Source organism: Cheilinus undulatus, linkage group 20 (genome assembly GCF_018320785.1).
Source record: "Cheilinus undulatus linkage group 20, ASM1832078v1, whole genome shotgun sequence".
Classification (NCBI taxonomy): Eukaryota; Metazoa; Chordata; class Actinopteri; order Labriformes; family Labridae; genus Cheilinus; species Cheilinus undulatus.
The window spans coordinates 29,181,023-29,199,854 of NC_054884.1; the positions used below are offsets into that span (position 1 = coordinate 29,181,023).

At 38.6% G+C, this 18,832-nt stretch overlaps 2 protein-coding genes across 10 annotated transcripts in view; one reads left to right on the plus strand and one right to left on the minus strand.

The window, feature by feature from the left end:
* Positions 1-3,426: 3,426 nt before the first annotated feature.
* On the minus strand, positions 3,427-7,232 carry srsf2a (serine and arginine rich splicing factor 2a). 3 transcript variants are annotated; one of them, XR_005993479.1, is made up of 4 exons: positions 6,695-7,232; positions 5,415-5,757; positions 4,388-4,480; positions 3,427-3,879 (listed from the first exon to the last, which is right to left on the minus strand). XR_005993479.1 is itself a non-coding variant. In XM_041815610.1 (3 exons), the coding sequence occupies exons 1-2, from the start codon at positions 7,048-7,050 to the stop codon at positions 5,439-5,441; spliced, it is 675 nt and encodes a 224-aa protein (XP_041671544.1). In that variant the 5' UTR covers positions 7,051-7,232; the 3' UTR covers positions 3,427-4,480; positions 5,415-5,438. The 3 variants fall into 3 exon arrangements, 2 of the variants coding, with proteins under 2 accessions (XP_041671544.1, XP_041671545.1); XM_041815610.1 differs by having other exon boundaries at positions 3,427-4,480; XM_041815611.1 differs by having other exon boundaries at positions 3,427-4,480; positions 6,716-7,231.
* Positions 7,233-7,352: 120 nt separating this feature from the next.
* Positions 7,353-18,832, plus strand: part of rnf157 (ring finger protein 157) — a 36,144-nt gene continuing 24,664 nt past the window's right edge. For 6 of the 7 annotated variants that reach the window (XM_041815602.1, XM_041815604.1, XM_041815603.1 and 3 more), the window contains exons 1-7: positions 7,353-8,322; positions 12,334-12,452; positions 16,864-16,952; positions 17,334-17,483; positions 17,920-18,037; positions 18,136-18,202; positions 18,282-18,325. In XM_041815602.1, the coding sequence (XP_041671536.1) occupies positions 8,235-8,322; positions 12,334-12,452; positions 16,864-16,952; positions 17,334-17,483; positions 17,920-18,037; positions 18,136-18,202; positions 18,282-18,325 (675 nt within the window). In that variant the 5' untranslated portion in view covers positions 7,353-8,234. The remainder of the gene's footprint in view (positions 8,323-12,333; positions 12,453-16,863; positions 16,953-17,333; positions 17,484-17,919; positions 18,038-18,135; positions 18,203-18,281; positions 18,326-18,832) is intronic. The other variant, XM_041815607.1, reaches the window with a different exon arrangement.

Below are 18,832 nucleotides of genomic sequence, written 5' to 3' on the forward strand. Positions count from 1 at the left end.
CACGCCCCCACAACCCTCGGTGTTCCTCTGTGTTCCATCCCAGACAACTAGTGGGAAATTCGGTTCTTCTAGTGATTCGGACTATTTGATTCGAGTCCACGAAATAATCCGACCCTTATTTTGCTCCAACTGGCTATTAACCAAAAACCATTTCAGAAATTTTGGTTATTTGGAATCACGAATAATTCAACTGATAATTGACATTTGTTTATGTACACCACTTGTTACCTATTTTTCCCACACAAAATGCCGTTGATATAAAATTTTAACTTTGATACTAATACCCTCATACTAAGCCAAATTAAATATTGAAACTGCCATACACACTCTAGTTGTGTCACATACTGTATTTATTTTCACAGCATTATTTATATTTCCTTATAGCAGTAATAGTCCTGTAGTTCATTACTTCGTTAATATGTGTTCATATAACTGTCTGTAGTGTGCAGAACTTTAAGGCATGTTTGGACCAAAAACTGAGGCTGAAGTAAGGCGTGAAATGGGAAGGCAAGCCCACCTGAGGGCATCATCAGGCGAGAAGGATGATTGACACAACCCAGGTGGTGCTCTGGATGTCCTTGAATGTTACCAGTGGCATGGGAAAATAATCTATTAAATATTTAAAAGTCAACATATTTAGGGTGGGGGAAGGGGGGTAATTAAACATGGCCATAGGTACCTTCCAGGCCCTGGTTTTGCTTTGGATGAAAAAATTGAATTATCCATATCAGCCGGTTTAAACATTTCTGGCGACATTTAAAACGTATATAGTGGCATTAAAAAAATCATCTGCCTATATCAGCTGTAAATCTTGGCTGTATGAACAAATATGTTTTTAGTGTTTAAGCTGGATCAACACTTATGTCAGCTAAAGTCTTTTACTTTATTCAACATTATTTCCTTCATTAAAGTTTGTTTTAAAGACTGAAATTTGTTAATTTTAAAAATTTCAATTGAGAGTTTTAGGGATGGAAGTTTTAGGTCTGACATAGATTTACTTATCGTTGTGAATACTGGTATCAGCTAAAATTAATTTTTACTTAGAGGCATATAACATATCAGCAAATTTCAATCATTCCTACCTATATTTTCCTTTTTTATTTTACTCATATATAAAGTACATATTTATGTACAGCAAAGAAACAAATAAACAGAGACATTACATACTATTGCATGTAATATTACATATTACTTTCAGTACAGGACAAACAACATCTGTAGCAATGCAACAATCCCTTCAAAATTAAAAGAGTCAGTTCTAAGAGCCATATCGTTTTCAAACAACACATCACTGTGTCCGACAGCTCAGGTGTTGCTGGCACAGACCACTGCAACGTGCTCTGCTCTCTTCTTCTAATCCCATCAGCGGCGGGTGTCTCGCGCTCATTGGGAGACTTTAATGGTTCGTGACAGGACTCGTGTTATATACATAGCAGGAGACAATACTGCATTCACATACTCCTTGGCTGGTTCCTGTTAATGACCTGGAAATCAGCTCTCTTGACTTCATGCGTTTAGCTTTGAGTAGTAGAAAGTAGAAAGTTCTATCTAATCTAGAGTATGTGAAGAGATTGATTTGGTTACCTTGGTAAGCTGACATGGAGGGTATTAAAAAATGATATAGAAAATAAGAGCATGATTACGTTTAAGTGATTATGTTATATTCAAAAGTTATGTCATACTTAGCTATGTATCAACATATTGATTTACTAGTACTTGAGTTGTAACTATGACATAATATAAATTATGTAAAAACAAAAAACAAAAAAAAAAGCAATAAAAACAGGAACAGAAAAAAATACGTGCAATGAGTTGCCTTCTTTCTAAGTGTATTTTAATACATCTGGGACTGACTTGAGGACACAGGCCCACACCATAAAAGTGATAGGATAAGGGAATTTTTAAAAAAGTAATCAATCCAATATAAAGAAGTGTTAACTCCTCAATCTCTTACTTACTTACATTAAGACTATATCTTAGTCATGTAATCTAGAAGCTACTATCAAGTATATTGTTAATTGAGTGTCTGTTTTAGAAATCCTATACAACATACTATAATTGAGTGGAAAAATCACTGTTGCACAGCTAAAACATGGTTGAGACGCATGACTTGCATATGAAAACTTCATAAGTTTTAAATGTTTTCCAAGATGGAGTGTGTTTACTGGTTGTTCAAATACAGATGCTTTTGAATCTTTATACATCCAGATGTCTTTGCTCATGCTTGGTTTAAAAAGCAAAGCCTTCTACGGTTTCTCACTTAAATACAAGTTTTAATTATAGTGGTCATCTTCAACTAACAGGAAAAACCAAGCAGCTGTGTTGTGCCATTATTACAATAAATCAGGGGGTCGAAAGTTTGAGGTAGAAAAAAAGTTTCTTATAAAAGTTAATGCAAATCCTGCCATTTACACATAATCTCTAACATTTTATCTAAAATCACCAAGTGCGACATTCAGGCAAAAACATAAGTTTTTTAAATACACAAGTATGAATACATTTCTGGCCCTTTAATCAGACACTGCACATCTGCGATTAGTGCGGCATGAATTGATATCAGATTTTGTATTGGTCCTGGGAAGTTGCACGTCGGACAAACTCTAATCTGTTATCATGGTCCAACTCATAAAAATGTTGGCATTGTGGGAGTGTTACACAGGAAGAAGTACTTGACAATGGTATAAAGTAGTGTTGTACTCAAGACAGCATGATCCAAGACCAAGATTTTTAGGGGGGTCGAGACCGAGACAAGCCAAGACTAAGACCAAGACCAGAAAAATCAATTTTCAAAAACTATGACAAGCTTGAACAGTAATTAAAGAGCATTCTCTTTTTTTTTCTTTTAAATAAATTTGACAGATATAACAAAGTGTCCACAAGTCTGGAAAAATCTCAAATTTTATCAAAGTTAATGAACTTCATGTAAAAAAATAAATCCTTGTATATATTTAAAAAGCCACTGACAAGTCTGGAATTATTTTAAATATCCAAAAATGAGACGTTTATCTAGATTTGTCATGTGAAAGAGGCCTAAAGTAAGTGTTCAGAAGTATTTCTGACTAGAAATAAGATGGACTGATGTCTTAGTTTTTGCAGGTGTAGCTATTTGTTGTTTAGCAAGTGCTGCTCCTTATTATCACATTAATGAAGTCGAAGAATAGCAAATTAGTGCTGGTCTCAATGGAAAATCCACAAAATCTGGGCGGGCTGAGACCGAGACAAGACCAAGTAAGAATGCTCTCGAGGCCGAGACAAGACCTCCAGAATGTTGTCTTGCGACTGGTTTCTGATTCTTTTTGAAAACATACTTTGGGGAAAGACAGTTTCTTCAAGAAAAAAAAAAAAATTTGTTAAAAAAAAAACCAAAACCCAAGTACAATTTTACAAGCCAAAAAATGGAAGCAAATTAAGGAACTTCTCTCGAGCCATATTTAAAGACAAAGATGTTTATTGGCATTCACCTGAAGCAATTACAAGACAACTGAGAGGTTCACAGAGGAATGCAATACACAAATTAAAAGCAGTATGGACTGCCCTTTAAACCCTTCAATGGGAGTCACACTGGACCCATTTTAAAAAAGAGCAAAAACCAGTTATAAACAGTGGATAAACCACAGAGGGGAGACAAAGGAGAGGTGGGAGCACAGAGAAAAAGGAAAGAATCTGTACAGCACATGGAGGGAAGGAAAGGTCACAAGACAGGAGAGGATGGTTGATCTGTCACACCTGTGAGCTTACAAACCGGAAAACAGCAGCGGAGGGTCGAGCCCCGGAACAGCGCCGGGCACCCAGCACCGCAACACGCCACACCATGTCACCACCGCACTGCACCGCATCTTAACAGCTAACCAGCATTACTCAACTGCTACACAACTGCGCCTAGTGCACAAAAGATACACAAGAAAGAGGGTTAGAGTCATAGGAAAGCAACTTTAACGAGACAGGAAAAAAAGTGATGCGACAAAAAGAATGCTTTCCTGCTGGATTAGCACGTGACAAAATAAGTGGCGCTAAGATCGTTTTTGTGGATTTTTTTAAAATCTGTACAGCAAGCCATTTTTAATGAGGGGCTTAACAGCTCTGAAGCCTTTAAACATCCAAACATGACAACCCTTTCTCCAGTTTTAGACATAACTCTCAGAACCATCAAGAAACTTGTTGAACAGAGGATTTGAAGTAAGAAATCTATCTTCAATGAAAAAATGATTTATTAACAGGAAAATAAAATCAAAATGCAAAAATCCAATTTAATGAGAAAAAAAACTTACAAATCCCTTTCAAAATGCTGAACTCTACAAAAAACAATCACATCAAAACTTACAGAATTTGTTCAGGAAAATGTAATCAAATGAAACATTTAAAACATTTTATATCGAGCTTCAATAACCTTTCAGTCTGCATTCAGTTGTAATAGTGGAGTCCACTTGCTCATTGTGAGACTCTTCCTGAAGTCCTCCGTAAACGCTCAGTCATCTGAGATCTGCAAGGAAAGACAAAGCAGAGTTAAAAAAGAGCAAAGCAAGAAGACGATCTCATCTGCAGCTGACTTAGAAATTGTCAAAGCAGTACTTGTCTGGTCTTATTGTCCCCTGGCAATAACATTCATAAATCTACCTTTATTAGACATCTATCTTTGTGCATCAATTCTAGTTATTTTCACATTTGCTTACACAAATTCCTTGTCCCCTTCTTCCACAATAGTAGCTCTATGAAACTATGACACTCGGGCATATTTGAAAAACAAACCTCGGGGTCCGTTCCCTTTGTGAGAGGCGGAGGGAAAACCACAGGCACGGGTGGGAACACTGCTCAGTGCATCTGCCTGTGATCCCCGTGAACGTACCTCACCACACCACCTCAAACACCAACTGACAGCCCGAACCACCGCCATGACGACCTGCTCCTTAGCAACTGCCATCGCTCTCAGCAACAGGCAGGTCACATGGGCGGGTCACACACTAACTGCTCTCACACTGCAACACCCCCATCTCCTCCTTCTCCTCTCTTTGCAAACAGGACTCAGCAGCTTGGAGGAAAGAATTCCACATTTAGGTGAACGTTTAGAGTTAAGCACCCCATGTCAGAACCTCCCCTCCCTCCCATATCTATATATATGGTTAATCCCTCTTTTAATAGAATATAATTTTTCTTATCAGCCCATCTCTTCCTTTGCCTGTGTGTACTTTAGATTGATTAACCCTAGGAGCAATGTAAAGCAAACACAGAGCAAAGACTGTGGGCTACATCAATCCAACATTAAGTAAATATCTACAAACATTCTGCAAACATTGTTGCTTCCGTTTATTGTCTATTGAAGCACCAAGGCTGCAGAATGCAAACTTGACTGATGGCATGTAGCCATCTCAGACATATCATGTGACATAAATAATGACCCCCCCTTCTCCCTTGAATACCGTCATGTCGTGTCCGGGTTTGGGTTAAGACTCTTCTCCGTTGTCCTCTGGAGATTTAGGCCTACTCTTGGATTTGGACCTGGACCTGGATCTTGATTTGGACCCCCTGTTGGAAGGCGGGGTCCTACTCCTTGACTTCGACCTGGAGCGGGATCGAGACCTGGAGGGAGACTTAGACTTGCTTCTTCTAGGGGTTCTGGACTTTGACTTAGACTTGGATCGGGACCTGGAGTAGGAGCGGGACCTGGAGCGGCTGTAATGGTGGCGGCTCCTGGATCGGGAACGGCTTCTGCTCCTGGAGCGGCTGCGGCTTCGTCTCCTGCGACGGGGGCTGGCTGAGCGGCTGTGGATAAGGAGAGAAGTCATTCAGCAAAACGGCATCAGAAAGGCCCAAGAAGGTGAGAAACAGAAGATGGGATTATATCCTATATATTACAGGGACTGTGTTTTAAATTGTTACAGGACTCCTACATTCTTTAAGACCTCATTAAAAGACCTGAGCTGAGAAAAATTAATGCTGTTTTTGCACAGTGGGGTGATTCTTGGTACTTGGTAGGGCAACGAAATTTTCTGATTTCAACCTCCAAATCTGATGATTTCTGGCACAGTGAAAGCCTTTAGTGTTTCAATAAACCCTATAGTCATCTGTTTTGGAAGAAATTATTCTGAACAGTACAGTTACATTTTTGAAAAGCAGAATAACAGGGAATAAGGCTGTGTTATACAAAGATAAAAGGTGAGCTACCTAATAATTTGGTTTGGAGACTTGGACTTGAAGAGTTGTTTCACAACAGGACGAGGCTTGTGTAATATTGATACAATTTGATCATCCACACATTATTTCCTGCATTCTAATAAATACTTATGAAACAATTAACGGTATAGATTCAGGAAGAGATACACAATTATTTATTAATAACAAATGGAGAGTGCTGTTTTGTTTATAAAGCTTAAATGCAAAATGAATGGTTAAGGTTGAATAAGTTTAGCAAAAGAGAATTAGATGAAGGCATATATTTGTCAATCTACATAATAAAATTTAAGACCTCTCACAAGTAAATATAAGACTTAAGGGCAAATTAAAAAAGTTCAGTTTAAGACTTTTCAAGGATCTGCAGAAACCCTGTATTATCAGTAGACGAGCGGTTTATTTTCCCCTTACAGACTGACTGTAGTCTAGGACAGTAGCCAAAGTACAAAGGCCACCATGTGCTCGTCTTCTCCTCAGCCATTCTAACCTAATGGAGTTCCTCAGCTGGGCCTAACCACACCAGCATTACCTCCTGCTTCTTCGTCCATACCCTCCGTATCTGCGTTGCGGAGCCCCTCTCCGGCTGTACATGGAGTCCGGCGGTCTTCCGTATCGGGCCATCTGCACCCTGAGCTCCCGCCCGTCGAGTAGCGCGCCGTCCATAGCATCCATGGCGTCCTCTGCGTCGCGCTTGTCGAGGAACCGCACGAAGGCGAACCCGCGACTCTCCTTGGTGTATCTATCTCGGGGGATGTACACATCTCCGACACGGCCGTACTTCTCAAAAACTCTACGCAGAGTCTCCGGCGAGGTTCGGTAAGTCAGGTTATCCACTTTCAGGGAGGTCATCCCCTCAACGTCTGGTGGCGGCCTTCCGTAGCTCATTTTTTCTTCGTTTCCAACAACAGAGCGGGCTGCTGAAGACAAAAACCGTCGGGCTCTTTCGTGTTCTTAAACGGTAACCTACAGCGTTAAAATGCCCAGTTGTTGTTTTAAACAAATTATTGGTGTTTAGTTAGATAGTTTCGCGCTGGACGTTGCTCCTATCGCGCTGCTTTCACGTGAAATGGCGGCAACAAGGCTTCCCTTTCCCTTAGCTTAGCGCTTTGTGTTGGTCTGTCCTGATTGGTTACTTGACTACTCCGACCGAATGTAAACCGTTACACTGCCCCCTGCTGACAAGGAGTCAATTATAACGGCTATTTTGACTACTATTCTTCTTTGTTTCGTTTAGTTATTTCCAACGACATTCCCCTCGGTATTTATCGTTGGAAAACTTTGATTATTTAAGTTTTACACTAAGAACAATGCTTTTAATGTCGTTGTACAACTGTTGTCGATTAACGTGACCCTACTTGTTGCAAAAATAGCTTCAGTTATATCATAACGAGGGTCTTTCCAGTCCTTATGCATATTGCTGCTTCCTACTAGCACTTTAAGGTGGTTAAGTTATTTCTGCCCCACAGTAACGTCCTCTCTGCACTGCAGTCAGCGCCACTCTTACATTTGGCGTAGGAAGGTCACGTTACAAAGCGGGTCGGCACTAGCTGCTGCCGGAGAGAGGAGGACTGCGCAAAAACCACGGCCCGGATTTCAGCCTTACTGACGTCATGTGGAGCCACAGACCTCTTTGACAGGGTCCAGCAAAGGAAAGCACCGGAGGTTTATGATCAACATCTAGCGGGCCGGGTGATGTCGACGAGGACCTCGCAGTTTAGTGCCAGAGAGAAGTAAGGACAGCGAGGCATGGTGCAAATCTCCGCTTTGCTCAATTGTGCGATTGCGGTGTATCATACGAGCGCGCTTATCCGTTATTAAAGGGACTCCAACGGCTGTTTTCTGCCTCAAAACGATCTGCAGCGTTCACTCGGGAGGGATAAGCAGCCACAGAACAACTACTAATCCCTGGGACTATCATATCCGCGGCTGGTGGGGTTCGGACCAGACAGAAAATGGTCAGGGCAGCACGAACGGGATTAAATGATCTGGAATAAAGGACACGCCGCAAACAAAGCGAACCCGTTTCAGTGTTATGCCCGTCAACCCGTGTAGCCTGTATTTGACTGGAAATGGGAGCATTAACGAGCAGACAAAACATAGGCGTGGAAGAAGTGGACATTCCGTCCAATTCGGTCTACCGTTATCCGCCGAAATCTGGTAAGTTACCGAACAACAGGTCAGACTGAGGACAGGTAACATTTACATGCTTGTAAAGCTCACTGTATATGGTTTATTTTGTGATTTGTGGAAAGTAGCCGAGGCAGCACCATCATAGCCATCACCATTTTACCTTGTAGCTGACAGGCCTGCGGGGCATCCGAGCCTTCAACCTGGAGCAGCTACCTGTGGAGAGAGGGGAGGGCCAGTGCATCACTTCCATACTAGCAATATTACCTTTACTAAATGATTGTATCTTACATTTAATCATCCATTCTTGTTTGTTTTTGTAGGACGGAATAAGTATTTTGTCCTTGAAGATAGTAACACCAACACAGAGGCTTATTTATCCATTTATCTCCGTGCATTCAGGCTAACTTGATATGTTCTGCCAAAACATTATGGGATCCTATCTTATTTTGGTGCATCATGTAGCAGTGTGTTGCACTGGCATCAGTCTGTAAAATACATTTAAGACATATCCTTGTAATTTAATTTTTATTTTTCCTTTAAAACAAGGTACTAAAAGGTGATCAGATATATTATTCTTTGACTTGTACATTTTATTCCTAATTTTTAAAATCAAAATAGTGAAAACATTTGCTTTCCCACAGCCTGGTGGCTTCAAAATACTTGTATTTTTGCTATCTAAAATTACAAAAATTATATATACAGTGCTTAACAAATTTATTAGACCACCCTAACCCTAACCGAAGTAAGGTTTATGCTACAGCTGCCCTAAATTAACAGCATTGGTAATAACCAAAATCATTTTTTATGTTTCTGCAATGGTTAATACACCAATATGTAGAAGCTCTTTAACTCAAATGATATTTTTTAATGCTAAAATATAATTATTATTGTTATCCATGAATTTTCAAATTTATTGATTTACAAAAAAAATTGAAAATTAGTGAAGCACATTAACATTCCTTGATCAATATGTCAAATTATAGTTATTTACTTGCATTCCTGAACAGAAAAAATAGTTTTAGTGGTTGAATGTTATGCTTGATTAATTTCTGACTTCTCAGAGAAGCCCAGTGAGCCGGCTCAAATTTGGGTGAATTCAGTTTGAAATTCCCCATTCCTGATCAAAATGGTAAAATGGTAAAATGCGGAGAGCTCACTGAAAATGAAAGAGTCCGCATTAAAGCACTTCATGATGCTGGATGGTCTTTGAGACAAATATGACAGGTGGTCCAATAAATTTGTTAAGCACAGTATGTATTTTTTAATATAACACAAATGACAACATTAATATTCATATGCAAATAAGGAGATACGTGGCAAACTCACTCTGTAGATCAGACAGAAAAGGTTGTTTTAAGTCATTTGACCTGACTAAAAAACAAAGACAGAAACAGATCACTGCCAAGATATCAAATAAAGCCATTTTTTCAATATTAGCAGTAGTTGTGCAATGAAAATGCACCTTTATTAAGTATTGTTTCAATCATCTTGTGGAAATTCATTTCTTGATGTCAATAAAGCATATTTTTAACCAAATTGGGAATAATGTCCATTGTAAAACTCAGAATACTGATGTATGATATATTGATATATTTGACAAACTCAGACTTTATGATATTGTATTAATTTACCACAGTAGTAGAGTATAAAAACAGAAAAGACACATTTGATAACACAGCATAACATGTTATTTTTTTAATCTAGTTTTGATTTAACAACGCGCATCTCTACAAACTCTTTACATATTCTGTCTGGACACATGTCCTGTCTCCCTCTTATTCAGTCGGTAATTCTTTTAAATTAATCTTGAAGATTTTATTATTTGTCACATATCTTTGCTTTAGGAAGGCACTCACACAATTGCATTTTTTCTTAATTTTAAAAAATGATTCCATTTTCATATTGTTACTAAATCCCAGGTTTTGTTTTTGGCATCTGTATCAAACCTCTTATATAATCTTTTTTCCCAGTTTACCCGGCTCACAAACGTCCCATCGGACCTCAAACTGACCTGTGTGTGTTCAGTCTGTCTTTGTTTGGCCCTGTGTCTGATTTTTTGATTGCAGCTATGAGTTTAGCTCGTGTCCATGGCTTAGCTTTAATCCAATTTTGCTGTCAAAAAATTGCATTGTAAAGAAATACTGGTATTGCTTTTCAGCTCCATTGTGGGCAGAGACATTAAGTCAATTTAAATTTGTCCCAAATTATTACATTGGATGGGACTGGTCCAATAAAAGTAGAGTTACATCATGTTCAGATGTGATTAGTCAGGCTGTAGTCTGATATCATAATAATATTTTAGATTTAAAGTGACATTATGGGTAGAAAGGAAAAAAAGCTGTTGACTTTTAGTAGCCATTAGTGCCTCTCTGAATTTGTCACAGACTGTGTGTATTTGTGATGAAGCAGTTCTGGTTTGAGCCTGAAAGAGAAGCGGTGGTGGTGGTGTTGCGGTTGGGAGGGGAGGAAGGTTGTGGCGATGGCTGCTGCTGAAACTGATCTGTCAGCCCTAGTTCCTGTTTCTGGGATCTGGTGACAAAGCTTTGGCCCAGTTCCTCTCTCCTACCTGCTGTAAATAATAATGTGTTAGAGAGAGAGAGAGAGAGAGAGACCTTATTTTCTTCTCTTGTGCATTATCGGTAACATGGACAGCTACTCTGATAAGTGTTTTGATACCAGGGGAGCAAAAGTAGAAGTAGAAGTAGAACAGTAAAAGGCACATGATATTTGGAAATATGTTGTTCATAACTGACAAAAATTGCAGGCAAACTTCTGCAAAAAATGCATCACATGTCTCCTACTAAAACAGTGGCAGTATACTTAAATATAGAAATTTGTGCGTGTACGATGATATCAATCATTAAATAATTTGGATTGAATCGTTTTAAAACATCAAAATGAGTATAATATAGTATCATGAAAGTTGCTTTGTATTTTTAGAGCATATGAGTTTGAGGTGACTCCTTCCTCACAGCATCAACAAAGGTGCCTTATTTAAATAAGAGATGCCTGACTTCATGTCCTCCCAGCTGGTATTTTAAGACTCCAAACCAGCATTACAGACTTAAGATATCACCTCACCCTGTGGTTAAAAAGCAGAATGACTATTTAGTCCTGTTTGCATCAACCTTGGTAAACAGGTAGACCAGCCGCAGCTCCAAAACAACCCCACACCAGTCAGAGAAAAGCCTTTTTAAGGCTTTGTTTGTATTCTTTATATTTATATAAAAACTAAACATTTTCTTAACATTGTAATCTTACTTGAAATTCTACCTGATAACTTGCAGGTAAAACCCATATACATCTCACTATTGACTGTGACCGGTGCTTGAGAACCGGAGCATACTTGGCTGTTGCCATGATGTATTAGTGCATGATGGTGCAAGCTTAATTGATCAAATATTTAAAGGAAATGTTCATTTTTTATGCTAGTTAGGTGCCAGATGGGTAAAATGACTGCAAAAGAATCTGAAGATGAAAATCTAGGAGGCCTTAGCTCTTACTTTTTGTAGTGATAAAAAAGAGTAGAAATGTATTTAACATTTATTCACGGATCATCTTAAAATAAGCAGCTGCCTTTGCTTTATGGTTTAAAGAGTCAAGCTTTTTTGAAGAATGTTTTTGGGCTTTGGATTCCTTTATTTGACAGGACAGTTGGTTGAATGCGGAATTGGAGACAGGGAGAGACTGGGGAATGACTTGCATGTAAGGAGCCACAGCTCAGATTTACCACAAAGCCACCAAAGAATCAAGTTCATGTTCTTAATAATAAGGCACAAAGATTCAGGAAACTGTCGCTTTCATATCGAAAAGATGATTGAGATAAATGTACAAAATAACTTGAGTGAAGAACCTGATAGTATTTAAATCTGTGACAGAATATTGAAAACTAATTTAAATACCTTGAAAGCATGTTTAAACACTTAAATTTTTCACATAATCTACGGTGTTTTTTCCACTAATATAGGTTTTTTTATTCTTTGTAGAATTTATGTATTCTGAGTTTGTTTAGTAAAAGTTGCTCTCTCTCATGTGCAGGGAGTTACTTCGCCAGCCATTTCATCATGGGAGGCGAAAAGTTTGACTCCACTCATCCAGAGGGTTACCTGTTTGGGGAAAACACAGACCTTAACTTCCTGGGGACCAGACCTGTAGCGGTGAGTTGTTCTCAAAGGTTTTATAATCTATATGAATATCCAAACAGAATTGATGCTAATCATCCCCTGACGAATTAAATGTATTGCTGTGTGCTATGTTGAATATAAGAGCTAAATTATTGTGATAGCAGAACCGTTACACCTGCATTTACTAGAATGCATTGCATCCAAAGAGCTGCAGCATAAAATCAGGTCCTAACTGCATGTGATATGAGTTACTGTCAGCAACAACATCAGCTATGATTACATTGGGTTGTCACATGGCATGACATTTTATTTCCTCTGTGTTATTTGCATTGAGATGGGTGAAGAACAAAGGAAGAGTGAGATGACAAGGGATCAGGAGTGTTTGACAGGAATATTTCCTTGATTTTCTCTCACTTTCCTCACTCAACAGAGCTTTCAGTTTGCTTGCCTGTGGAAATAGTTGTGCATTAATAATGTCCGTACCCATGTTTGAATTTTTACGCTCTGACTTTTGTTAACATGGAGGCAAAACTATTCGGTTCACAGATGTCAAAGGTTTGTCAAGTAAAAGGAGCATCAAACTTCTGTTTCTCTGCACTTTAGATGAAAGTGCTATATGTCATACTATTTTTAAGTGGAACCTGTAATTCACAGGGCAGGGAATTCAATTTTTAATGGATGTAGTCCTTGGTTTGAATGTATATGGATTTAGCTTTAGAACGGAGGAGGTTTTTCCATGTCATTTAGCCTTTCAAAAGTTCACTACAGCATAATATCCGCCAAACACCATAAACACCTCTATGTCAAAACCTGGTTCAACCTTGATTTTTGATTGATATTAAAATCAAAATAACTTAATATACCACTTTGTGCACACATACCAAATGATTGAGTAATTTGTTGTACTGCCTTTAGGAGCAGTCAAACCCATGTAGGATATTCTGCAGGTTATTTTGGGTTGTTCCAGGTTGGGCTCCCCAAAACTAGAGCGATCCCATGCGACTGAGACTGTCTTAGTTTTTTGTTAACCGGCAGTTGCTATTTTTACATCTTCAGTTCTCTCGCCTTTAAAACTAACAGGAGTAGTTGTCGTAGCTCCCCCTGCTCCTCACTTAAATTAAAGTGAGAGCTTTTTTGGTGGGACGGCCAGAGCGCATGCTGTACTGTGAAGGAAGGGAGGGAGGGTGGACTTCATTTACCACACGGCACAGTGACCATTTAATCTTGATTATCTTGTTTTCCTGCTTGTAGGAAGGACGCCAAAATTATAACTGAACCAACTTGATTAATTATCTGGTGCCAACTTAAATGTTGTGATTGTTATGATCCCATTGGGGTCTCGGTTAATTACAGATTTTACAGCTGCATTTTGTTCCTTAGGAAGTTCTTCCCCATTTGTGGCTTACTCACCAAGATGGAGAGGTGGTTAGAAATTTGCAAACCACTTCTTTCAAATGCTGTTGGTTCGGAGCTTTGGATCACTTCAATTTATCTTGGTCAGTGGGTAGTTTTTACCTGGTGGTTTAGGAATTATTTAGAGTTTATATTTGTCTTTTTCCTGGGTATTTCAAATAAAACTTGATTTACTTGTTGGTCTGATAGACTTTTTGTCTTCATGTTTAGTTTCATAGTTAGACAACTCGTATAGATATGATAAGTAAACAGGGCAAAATGGAGGGAGGCTTTCAGCCTCAAACAGATAAATACAAGGCTCAAACATTGCTTGGCTTCATTGCCTATGTTTTGACTGTTTCAAACTCAACTTTTATTCCATAATGGATGACTGAGATTATCCAAGAATACAAAGACAAGCTGAATATTCTTACATACTCTCCTTTGCATGCAGTTTTCAACATACAGCGTTTTGATTTAGGTATTTTTTATTAATTTCTTTTAGTCATCAATAGTGAAAAATGTCAATCTCAGTGCTGAAAGTGACTCTGTTGACTAGCTTTTTCACTTGATTTAAGAATCAATTCATAAATGTGACAATTATCATGGTTTAACACAGAGAGAAGCAGGGATTCACAGAATTTAAAAAGCAAAAATGCTGCACTTTGTTCATGATAAACTGTCAAATTTCTTTCACCGGGAAAATGATTAATGTGTCAGTGTCTCTTTCAGCATCAAAAGGTGTTACTGTCTTCCCTCCATCAAACAGAGGCTGATACATTTCAGCAGCCCTGACTCCTGCAGTAGCAATTAACAAGCTTTCAGTCTGTGACCAATTGAAATTTATTCCAGCTTCAGACTAATTTGCAGTGAAACGACAGTCTGCTGCCTCTCTGCATGGAGCGGCTGATAACTGACGCCCCTCCTGAGGCTTCGTTCAACCTCATCATGAACCTGAAGGTCAAACTAATGAGAGCTGCAGATAGAAATGAGCTCAAGTCTAGAGAGAAAAGAGTCTAAAGCATGAAAGAATTTGATTGAATTAAAGTATTTGGCAAAGTAAAGCTGATATGGAAAGTCCAAGTGCTTTTTCTGTCTAGTCTGAGACTAAAATAAGGAGGGCAGTTTTTCTGCAGATTATATGGGTGATTAAAAGCCTCCTGTGGGAAGAGAATTCAGCCGTGATAGCATGTTTTTTTCTTCCTTGCACGTGTGACTGAAGCTTTACCAGCATTATATAATGTGTGTGGTTTCTGAGCAGATGGTGCTGTGGAATCATAAAACCAACCGCAGTTGTTGTGTTCTCGATCTCCTGCCACTGTTCAACAAATATGATAATGGATGAAGCTATTTTTAGAGCTTCTGAGAAGCACATGAATATAAAAAAATGGATTTTTAGCCATGCTATGTTGTTGCTCAGTGGATGGCAATGTTTGAGCAACAGCTGGATGGATTGGCATGGAATTTTACGGACATTATTGGCTGAAAAAGAATAAACTTTCTATATGAATATTGGATTAATCATCATGGACTAAAAGAAAGTCATCAAAGCAGTTCTATGTCTCCGTTGCCAATTTAAAAAAGTACTAATATTACTTCTGTGGGCCAATTAGTAAGCAGCAGGGGTCCTAAAAACAGGCACTTCATCTCTTATTTTGCCAGTAAAGTAAACATGCTAATAAGCCTATGTTTATAGTTCATTTATATTGTTTTTGTCACATGAAGAGGGTGAGACAGTAATCTAAAGAATGTGTTAAAAGCCTGCAGTAATCTAGAAAGGCGATAATAAAGAAACAGTCCTTCACATCACAATAAGGTCTTTAATAAAGATGTTTTTAAATTAACATAACCAGCCTAACATTTGCATGGTGTTCTACTGTAGAATCAGCTTGTGGTGCTCACTTTTACAGTTTGTTAGCTGTACTGTTAAAGTTGATGTATTTGGTTGTTGTGTAACGCTTTTGGCCAACACAGCAAGAATACTAACATTAGCTTTGGTCATACTGCAGTCAAAGGATTATCAAGTAATCAAGTACGTTTTTTTTTCCTTTAATGTAGCTTAACATTCATCATCCATATTCTTAGACAATCCAGTGTCATTTTAGTTGTGGATGATGAGGGAATAGGTGGATGTGGTATTAGCACTCCTTAAAGCATCAGCGGTAAAATTTCTAACTGTGAGCATGCCCAGGATGTCAGAGGAAAATGGATTTAGTGTAAATTTGATGAATGAGACCTACAGTGTTATCTCTATGTTTCCTCATGAATGGCTCTTTTCAGTTTGTTTGTGTAGTTTACAGGCGTGACTCCTGCTGATCCCAGATGTGTAATAGCACTGAATATGGTGCCTTTCACCACCACTCAAACACCCTTATATACAGACACTCAAACAGATGAGGGGTTGTACTGTGGAGGTATCTGACCACATCCTGCATGTTTCTCCAGCAGTGATCCTCAAACCATGTCCACTCTCCTTTTACGCTCTGTCAGCAGCTCCTGGCTTCGAACACACAAGAAAGAGTGCTGAGAAAGGGATCACAGACTGGGTCATGTAAAAGGTGTCGATTTCTTTAGATCTTGGGTTTGTTGTTAGAGATTGGAGAGAACCAGCATAAAAGGCAGTCAACTCCTTCAATACCTCAGCTCTTATCAGTCTTATTTGGATAACTTTGCCTATCTTTTACTTTAGTTTAGCTTCAGAACATAAAAGACGCATGCTTGACCTTGGACTTTTCTACACTCCTGTGGTCCCTGTGTGTGCAGAAAAACGCTGTCTGAAATGTCAGCCTTGTCCCTGAAAAGACACAGTCTGAGCAGTTTTTTCGTTCTGGCTCAGCACTTGTCAGCTCGCATCTTGTGGTGCTGACCAATCCAAACGTTTTTTTGTAAAGGTTAAACCGAGAGCAGCAGTAGCCACTGTATAACCCTGAATTCCTGCGGTGAAGGGAGGAATGTCGGGGCGGTTCAGGGAAAATGAATACTACTTTTCTTTAGTCTCTCAACATGTGCTTTATTTTCTTGTATATATAATTTGTTTTCTTTGTGTTTTCAGTTCCCATATGCTGCCCCTCCACCTCAGGAACCAGTAAAGACGTTACGAAGCCTTATAAACATCCGCAAGGACACGCTGCGGCTCGTACGGTACATGCTGTTATTTACCTAGACACATGTAAAACCTGTCATTACACCACTGTTGTCTGTTGTCCACTGAGCTATTTTAGAAAAGACACAAATCTCTTTAGGATCTCTCTAGAGGAAAAGTGACAAATCAGACATGTTTTTCAAAAATAGAATCAAATTGTGACAGCATCCAACTAAAAATGATATATTATAGATTAACCCACCTTTTGAGATTCAATTCTTGATAATTTTTGGATTTTTTTACAATTCGATATCCTATTTTAAAAATGCCAGTTCTCCATGACTGAAATGCTATGATAACTGATTTTGTATTGAGGTCAGAATCCTATATTTTTCACTCATCCTTGTCTTCTTTGCATCCTCTCCAACTGCTACCCATAGGTGCAGCGAGGACCTGAAGCTGCCTGGTGATGAGGCAGCTGGGAAGAACAGGGCCTGTTATAACATAGAGTTTACCTTCGATGCTGACACACAAGTGGCCATCACCATCTACTACCAGGCCATAGAGGAGTTTCACAATGGAGTGCCAGTGTGAGTACAACTACAACTACATCTACAACTACAACTATTAAAGCATCCCAAAAACAACAAGCATTAGACTAAATTTAAGTGTCACAACAGCAATGAAGTGTCATGTGACCTTTATTAGACATGTGTGGTGTTCATCTTTTGGTGTTTTTTTTTTTTTTTTGATAAAGAGGGGGTGGTTGCTTTCTGTAAATTGGTTGAATACATTATTGTCATTGAGAGAATACAATAAAAGGATATTGATGGCAATCAGCCCAGCAACAATAAAAATATTAGAAAAGGATTTTTTAAATTAAATCAATAAAGGCATAAAAAGATTCAAAAAATACATCAAAAAAGGAACAACCCGCTATGATACATGTAATTTCAAAAAGCACATCTGTGAAAATCAAACCAACAACTTTATTGCACTGATTGATTGCTCCTGTGTTTCCTGCAGTTACCTGCCTCAGGACAGCTCCCTGCAGTCTGAGACGGTTCACTTTAAGAGAGGAGTGTGCCAACAGTTCTGTCTGCCCTCACATACCGTTAACCTCAGTGAGTGGGCTGATGAGGAGGTAAGCAGCGTGCATGTCGTCTGAGGCCGAATAATCTGTGAGATTGTAATTGGACGGATGCTTTGCTTCTCTTCTCACTTTCCTTGTTTCCTCCTCAGCTACTGTTTGATATGGACAAAGAGATTTTTCCCATGGTGGTGCAGGCAGTTGTAGATGAAGGGGAAGGTGAGTGACAGTCTTTTGGAACTGAATTAAAGCCAAGCATTATAATCGATTACATTGCATTGTCTTTTGTTTGTTATAGAACATTTGGGACACTCTCACATACTGCTGGCTACATTTGAAAAGGTGAGAAAGGCATGTTTATCAAGACTGTGCACTCTTGTGTAATTTGTTTTTGCCAGTTTTTACCTTTTTTTTCTGGTTTGTATCCATTATTAGGGTAATCATACACTAAGTTTTGGGTTTGTAGTTCGTGTTAGACTTTGGTTTGTGCAAGCAAATGAAATGTTGCAATGAATTTAGTAAGGGTGCCATGACAGCAGAATGTTAAAACTTCAATATTATACTGGTAAAAATCAAAAAATCACCTTACCTTTTCAATACATGGCACCAGAAGTTTAGCTCCCGTCAACTCTATTTGAAGAGAGCTTTCCATGCATGAAAGCTTCCAGCACAAAGTGCTTCACAGATATTGACAAAAGTAGAAAAAAATCCTAAAAGACTAATGCCAGGAAGAGAGTAATCAAAAAGTAAAAAATATTAAAAAATACCATTTGAAATGTAACAAATTTTAGTAACTAAAAAACCTACTATTTTTATGATAATTGTGTTTGTTAAATCATGATACCAGCA